General features: G+C 44.1%; 1 protein-coding gene and 1 non-coding gene across 2 annotated transcripts; one reads left to right on the forward strand and one right to left on the reverse strand.

Annotated features, from left to right (window-relative positions):
- Positions 1-4,077: 4,077 nt before the first annotated feature.
- Positions 4,078-5,438, reverse strand: LOC109774094 (uncharacterized). The gene is made up of 3 exons (XM_020332813.4): positions 5,263-5,438; positions 5,037-5,134; positions 4,078-4,942 (listed from the first exon to the last, which is right to left on the reverse strand). The coding sequence occupies exons 1-3, from the start codon at positions 5,269-5,271 to the stop codon at positions 4,219-4,221; spliced, it is 831 nt and encodes a 276-aa protein (XP_020188402.1). The 5' UTR covers positions 5,272-5,438; the 3' UTR covers positions 4,078-4,218.
- A 2,696-nt stretch (positions 5,439-8,134) lies between these two features.
- Positions 8,135-8,207, forward strand: TRNAR-CCU (transfer RNA arginine (anticodon CCU)). Its single transcript has one exon. It is a non-coding gene; the product is annotated as a tRNA-Arg (tRNA).

The raw sequence follows: 8,207 nt of genomic DNA on the forward strand, positions 1-8,207 counted from the left end.
TAACCTAGCAGTGATCTTATAGAACATCTTGATGTACACTGTTCAGCCAAAACTATATATAGTCCCATACAGCCAGAGGTATTGACGCTCCATGACCCCACGCATGGCCAACGCCGCCACCTCCGCTCGCCATGATTGCCGCTAACTCCCTTATCATCTCCTCCTGCACCTTCCCCCTCACGCTGGTGAGATGGTCAACGGTGCCCTTCTCAAACTTTCTCTTCTTGTTACTTTGAAGAAGAGCATGTGGCCACCGCATTAGCAGGAGTAGCTCTTGGATTAGTTTTGCTGGCCGCCGTCGTAACAAGTAGCTTTATGAAATTTGCGTTCTTTTTTTACTAGCTAGCATATGGGTGTGTTGTTTATATGGATGTATCCTTATATAAATCACAAGAGTGTACTGTAGCAGTGAATGTAGATCATTTGCATGTGGCATTCAACCAAAAGCCAGAAACCATACTCTCTTATCACCCAAACATCATAGGGACATTCGGATTAGCAGTTCATTTAGTCATAGTTTAACATCAAAATGATGCACACACAAAGATCGTGCAATGGAGCCTCCGGTCAATGGATTCCAATGCCAAATTTTTAGTTTTGGGTGATGATGAACAATAGTTACTTAATTTGGTAATTAGAGTACACCAAGTTGAACGTGTTGGTCATAACTATGCAAAATTACAATCATCCTACAATGTAATCACTAGTCAGTCAAACTTAGCTGTGCTTGTCTATCACAGAATATCTCAAAATTTGCACAAATACTACTGAAACAAAGTGCCCCAATCCTTGGTTCGTCCCTCAGTGACCACTTGGTGATTCGTTCTCACACTATTTCCTCAGATGCCTTTTCGGTCCCACACTCGGTTATTTTTCACTAAAAGAATCACACGGCTTGTGCATGTCTTGCGGCTTCCTCTGTCTGGCTTGAAGGATCTGTAGCATCTAGCATGGCATGCTTGTTTGTTCTCCCCCCAATATCTCACTCCAACTGCATATTATTTTAGACACCTATGGCAACTCTCAACTATGACAAGAAAAAGGGAAACTACAAATGGCTCAGTAGCAATGCCCGGAACAGATTATCATGACTTTGCCCAACACCATGTTCATCCAAATTTGCACTGTTGTCATGCATGTGTTGGTGTACGTTCACATATGGTTTATGATATTGTTTTGGAGGAAGTATAATGTGTGTGTTTCTACACTTTTCCTATATTCGGTCTCTTTTCTCATCATCTTAACATCTAAGTAAATGACACGTGTATATTATGAATCTTGGAGCAAACTTAATGTCTCCTTCCCTTTATATTGAAAGAATTGTATGTACCTGCATGTTCATACAATTATGGCAATTTAATTGTACTAGCTAGTTCATCGATTTTTGCATTATTGTCATGCACTTTGGAGGAATGGTTGCCATGTACTTTTAGTATTCACATCTAGCCTTCATGCATGCTATCTTGCCAACGACGGAACGTGGCTAGGCTAGCCAATGGCGGCAGCGACCTGGAAGACAAACGATCTGCCTGCTGAAGCATTGGTGGAATTTGGTGATGTCCTAGATGAACTTTTTTTCTAGGTTAGATGAACTTTTGTAAAACATACACTCTCATCCAGCTGTGTGGTACTCAACCAAACCACAATATTGTATCACTCAAATTTCACGGGGTATTCATGGGAGACTTCTCATCGATGAGTACGGAGGCTCAGCATTTAACGGAATTTGGATACTCTATTTTGGCTTACATATTGTATACTTCCTCAAAATAATATTTTTCATCAGATACATCACCGCAATCAACTCTAGCAAATGAATGTAGTAGTCTTTGCATGTGGCATTCAGTACAAGTCACAAGATAATCTCAGGTTCATGAAAACTGCAAGCTGCATTCATCAGATCAATTATCCCATTTCAGACACGGTTAAGAACAAAATGACTAGATAGTAAAACTATTTCCTCCCCGATTAAATCCATTGCAACGTGCTACTATTTTACAAGCAAAGCAGGCAAGTAATCCATTCCAATTGCATTGAATTAGCTAGAAACCCGTGATGTGACGTGTGTACTTTTTTCGTTGCTTTCTTGTTACCCCTTCGTGGAGCTCGATAACTCGTGCATCGCCAGAGGTGCCTCCTCTTCTTGCTTGCAACATGCCGCTCGCCATGACCGTTACCAATTACCTCGTCACATCCTCATGCACCTTCCCCCATAGAACTCACTAGATTCGATACGATTTCAAATTGCAGGTAAAAATAAAGTGTGCTTTTAAAACGGTACCACCTTCAATGTGCCACGCACTTCGCACAAAGCTAATAACAAAAATTCACAATCATGCTAGAAGGTAATCATTGTTCACCAGATAGTCAAGCAAACACAAAATTACATGCAGAACATGTTTAACTGGGTTGTGGCTTTAACATCTCAAGTTTGCACACGTGCAAGGACATATAAGTCTCGCCTTCCATCTAGAGGTCCTTCAAAAGGTGGCGGACTGCTTAAACATTGTTGATTCTCCTGTTCCACATGGAGATCCTTCCACATTGCCATATACTCTTTATACCTAGCATTGGAGTGATTGTTTGCTTTACCCCAATATCTCGCGTCGTTTGCATATTTACTTTTGACACCTACAACAACTATTATGATTAAAAAAAATAGAGTACTAAGCAGAGGAGTCATGCATACATCTGTCTACCGAGCAAACCATGCATGTCTCTGCCTAGCGGCCTCGCCAATTTATGTGGGAAGAAATGCATGTGTTTGTGTTTTACTAGCTGGTTCATATCCAATTGTTCATTGTTGTCATGCATGCGTTGTGCTACATTCACATCTAGTATGTTTATGAAGGACCAAGTACGGCTGATCCACTGAGCATTGACCCATATGGACAGACTCCGGTAGAATTTGGCTACATTGTTGAGCTTCCTGCTAGTCTACATGTTCTAAATAATCTTAGCGTCACATCAAATCCAATCTAGCGGTGAACGTAGAACATTTAGCAGTTCATTCGGTAAAAAGTTAGCCATTCGGAGGGAGTAGATAATTTGTATGTAGCATTCAACCAAAAGCCCAAAACCATATATGTCATAGGGAATCGCCACTATCCTACAATGTTGATCACTAATCAGTCAAACACACAAAATGCATATCTATACTACTCCCTTCGTCCCATATTAAGTGTTGCTCAAACCAATGTATCTGATGGGACAGAGGGAGTACTATATATAGTGTAGCAGTTTGAAAGTCTGAATCCAAGCAATATAATGCAATTTCTACTGTTGATCGGACCCATCTGACGGCGTGGGATGCTTGCAAAGAAAGTATCTCCAGATCTCCCGGTGATTGTTTCGCGCTAATAGGGATCCTTAGCATCTAGCAGGGGCATGCTTGTTTGTTCTTCCCCAATATCCCACTTCTGTTGCATATTAGTTTTGACACCTATGGCAACTATCAGCCATGATAAGAAGAAAAAGCCAGGAAGCTACAAATGGCTCAGGTCATGCCTGACTCTGCCCATCCGCTCACCAATTTATATGGAAGATGCCTTTGCACTGTACCTACTAGATCATCCAACATGTGCCAATGGACACTCACATAAGGTTTATGATATTGTTCAGGAGGAAGCAAAATATCTGTGTTCCTACAGTTTCATCTTTTCAACACATGATTTGAGGACTATGGCCCTGTTCGTTTGGATTTTAATCACCTTTGGATTCGCTTCGGATTTTAATCACCTTTGGATTCGCTTCAGTGGCAAAGCTGATTCGCAGAATCAGGTTAGCCACCGAAGCACACTTTGACGTGCTTCACCCAATTGCACTAAATATGGCCCGAATTCAGCTTCAACTTCACTGACAAAGTTGCTTTGAAATAGTTGTTTGTTTCAGATTCGGCTTCGCTGGCAAAACTATCGTCTGTAGAGCCAAGCAAAAATTGCATGGAAGGGTTGCCCTGCTTACTACTCCTACTACTGATTGAATTTAGCAACATTATTGACAGTCATATTTTCCTTAGCGGAATCATCTTAACCTAGGATAAAACCCAATTTTGCAGTGAACCCGAGAAATCTAGCATTGAAGAAACCATATAGGCATATAATTTCATACCATCAAAACAAATCAGACAAATAAAATTGAGTTTCATGCTGCAATACAAGTAAGCATCAGTTTGCAATTGCATCAAAGATCGAACGTGTGTAAAATAGTTTCAGGCCACTAGGCCTGCATACTGGCGCCGTCACCGTGGCGCTCCATGACCCGGCGCATGGCCAGCGCCGCGGCCTCGCTCGCCCGCAGTGTCCCACTGGCCATGAGCGCCGCAAACTCCCTCATCACCTCCTCCTGCACCTTCCCCCTCATGCTCCCGAGAGGGTCAGCCATAGCCGGAGCTGCCGCGGCGGCTTTCTCTGGAGTCTGCTTCTCGATCTTCTTCTCTTCTTCTTTCTTGGAAGAAGAGCCAACAGGTGCCGCACTAGCAGCGGCAGCTGCTGTAGAACTAGGGGTTTTGTCGGCCGAAGCCACCGGCTGCGGCACGGAGACAGAGGCCGGCGTGGGCACGAACTGGGTGGTCTGGGGCGCGGCGTTGTTCCTGAGCGTGGCCTCGAGGTTCTGGATCATGGGCATGATCATGGCGCCCATGGGGCTGGACATGACCTCGTTGGGCAGGTTGAGGATGTAGTCGGGGATCCCGGCGCCGACGAGGAACTGCGCGACCTCGTTGCTAAAGTTGTTGCAGTTGTGGGTGAGCAGGCTGTAGGTGGCGGCGGTGTAGCGCGGCGCGATGTCGCGGAGGTAGTCCTCGAAGACCTCGCGGGGGAGGTGGGTGACGCCCAGGTCGACGACCCGCACGGGGCGGCCGTACTGCGTGGCCCCCGCCGGCGCCGCCTGGATCCCGCCCCCGAAGAAGTACTCGTTGCCGTACACCACCACGCCCGTGTGCCTGCCGGGATCAGCCGCGGACCGGGTCAAAATCGCGTCTTTTTCGGATCAATCGAATCGATCTCAGAGGGGGAGGAAGGGAGCGGGGGGCGTACCATATGGCCTCGATGGGCTTGCCGAGGAAGGAGGTGGAGAGCTGGCGCGCCAGGCCGTTGCTGAGGTCGTACACGTTGAGCACCACCTTGTGCCCCTCCTGCCATGGACGACAAACAAGCAAGCAGCGTCAGATCTCGAGCCAATTCGATCGATTACGAGCGGCGCGGCACCTAACAACGACAGCAACAACAAATTGGAGAAGAAGGGGAAGGGGCGAGCGCTTACCTCCGCCATTATCGCTTGGGAAATCGTCGAGTCGAATCTGGAGGAAGACGACGACGCCGCCGGAAAGGAACGTGAACAGGAACGCACGCGCGGATCTGGGAGGAGCGGAGAAACAGAGAGCAGGGAGAGACAGAGACCGGCCGGGGGACGCGCGCGCGTATATAAAAACGGAGAGAATTAATTTAATTTAACTCGGATCAGGAAATAATAATACTAGTGGCGGAAGCTTCTCGAGCCGAGTGGGGGAGGGTTGTGGTGACGACTCCGGGTTTCCTGGGCCGTCGGATGGGGAATCGGGGCGACGTGGCCGACGGCGGGGAGGGTTTCGTGGAAGGTTCGGAGGCGTGTCGGGATGGGACGGGGATGTTCTGGAAGGCTTGGGAGCCAAGCCGGGTCGTCGTCGTGGTTGGTTGCGGCCTGTGGGAAGCGAGGCGGGTTGGTTCCGACGACTCGTGCAGTTGGGCCGTCATCCCGCCGGCGACGACAACAGTTGTGTTGGCGTGACTCACCGAATTAGGCCGGAGAGGTGCTTGTGGAAACTTTTGCGCTCAGACACCTCCTATCTCTTCGAGTTATTTGTTTTTAAATTCGTTTTTTTACATCTAAAAAAAAAGAATCCAAAATCCCCAAGTTTTCCATTTTTTTAAGAACGGGCATCCCTACTTTTTAGAGGTGTTTTTTTAGTCTAAACTTGCCGTGTGCATTTTTTACTATATGTAGCATGGTTATTCTCATGTCTTTTAATGCCCCCATGGCAACTTTTAAGAAGATGATGGAATTTTAATAATTAGTGCCATGGCATTTTTATTATTAAGAGCATGACATTTTTTGTTAGTAACATGGGATTTTGTATTTGTCAAGAGGATGGCAATTTTATGATTAATATCATGTCATTTTTATTATTAGGAGGATCACAATTTTATTATTAGGACGATGGCATTTTTATTATTAACAGGTGGTAGTTTTATTTTTGAGAGCATGACATTTTTATTATTAGGAGGGTGGTAGTTTTATTTTTGAGAGGATGGCATTTTTCATTTTTAATTGCATCGCATTTCTTGGGGGAATTATCCAGATAAAATGTTTTATCTAGAGGATGGCAGTTTTATAAATTAGCACGTCAGATTTCAATATTTTTCAGAGAATGGCATTTTTATAAATTTATGCATATTTTTTTGTTCATGGCATTTTTCATATAGAGGATGCCAGTTTTGAAGTTTAGCATGGCAAAAACAAATTCTAGATCACTCGAACTATGTTTTTTGGTTTTTAAAGTTTTGACGTGGAAATTGTAAACAAAAAACACTTAGATGGGCCTTTTAGGTCTGGGGGGGTCGCCCTGGCCTACACCCCTGGCAAACCACCAGAAATGGTCGCTGGGAGCTCCTCACCCAGCAAACGAATCGTCTGGGATCTCTCCCCTGGCGATCGATCGATAGATATTAGAGTCCCTTTCAAATCTACATTTTCTTCGAAATAAGGAGCATAGCTCTCAATTTTCTTTTGCGGGATAACATAGCTTTTAATTTCATTCATCATGAAAAATTTAAAAGATAACACGGTAAGGGCGATTGAGCTCCCAGAAGGGGATTCAAGAAGTAAAAAACTGAAACATCCGGCGAATAAAAACCACGGACACATCTGGTGCCATGTTTGGTAGCAGGAGCTCCTATTTGCCGCTCTTTACCACTAATTGGTGGCGAAAGACACATGCAGCCTCCGACTGGGCTAACCCATTGAAAACAATGGTTAATAGCAGTGAACCAGCGACACTATAGCAAAAGACAGGAGTATAGCGACAAATTTTCTAGATCCAAACTTTTGAAAATATTAGTTTTTTATAGAAAACGATATTTTTGGAAACACAAACAGTTTTTTGAAAGAAAAAAATGGACACATACTTTTTTGAAACACCAGAATATTTTTTGAATTTGTGAACAACTTTTCAAGAAATGAAAATTTTGAAATGCTGAACAAATTATGAAAAATATGGAGATTTTTTGAAATTTCAAAGAATTTTTGAAAAGCATGAGCATTTTGTTAATTTCTGAATCATTTCTAAAAACGTGAATTTTTTGAATTTGTGAACAAATTTTGAACATGGAAGCATTTTTTTAAATTACAAACTGATCTTCAAAAACATAATTTTTGAAGTTCCGAAACATTTTTCAATACTCCAAACAATATTTAAACAATGAACTTTTTTTAGAAAGTGAGCTACTAGGTTTTCCCTATCTTTGTCGCTGCTACTACTAGAGAAAAAGGTTGGGCGGCTGCGACATTTTGATAGAGCTTCCTGCGTTGGATTTAGCCCATGTGAGAGAGGCTTGTAATTCCAGGAATTTGCGAAATAAAACCACAAATCATTCCCAACCTTGCTGCTATTGTGGTATGATGTTTGCAATGCCTATTTTCGTTCTTCTGCTGTACAGATTTTAGTCATGTGATTCCTTGGCTATAATGAGGTTCCGGTGATGAAAAATCATGTCTAAATTCATACCCAACCATCCCTAGTTCTGGTTGTTCTTGATTTTATTCATGGGTTCTTGAGGATAGCACATGATTGGAGTTGGTGGATGACAAATGGACCGTGTTCTCGTTGGTTGAAGATTACTGTGCATATTAGCTTTCTGTGTGGAGCGGCGAACCTGTACAAAGCTGATGAAGACACGGAGCGGCGAGCTAGAACAGTTTTGCCAGCGCTTTCTGCGTCGCGTCCGCTGTGTGTGTGCATGTAAGATTTTGCGAGGTCGACACGACGGCCGTTTCCCTTAGTACTGTAGAACTGTATGAACCCTGCTTTGTTTCCGTTGAGAAATGGAATCGTTGTGCTCCCGTTATGAGTGGTGATGGTTACCCATTCGTCAAGCAAGCGCCTGTAGCTCAGTGGATAGAGCGTCCGTTTCCTAAGCGGAAGGCCGTAGGTTCGACCCCTACCTGGCGCG

This window comes from Aegilops tauschii, chromosome 6, assembly GCF_002575655.3.
Source record: "Aegilops tauschii subsp. strangulata cultivar AL8/78 chromosome 6, Aet v6.0, whole genome shotgun sequence".
Classification (NCBI taxonomy): Eukaryota; Viridiplantae; Streptophyta; class Magnoliopsida; order Poales; family Poaceae; genus Aegilops; species Aegilops tauschii.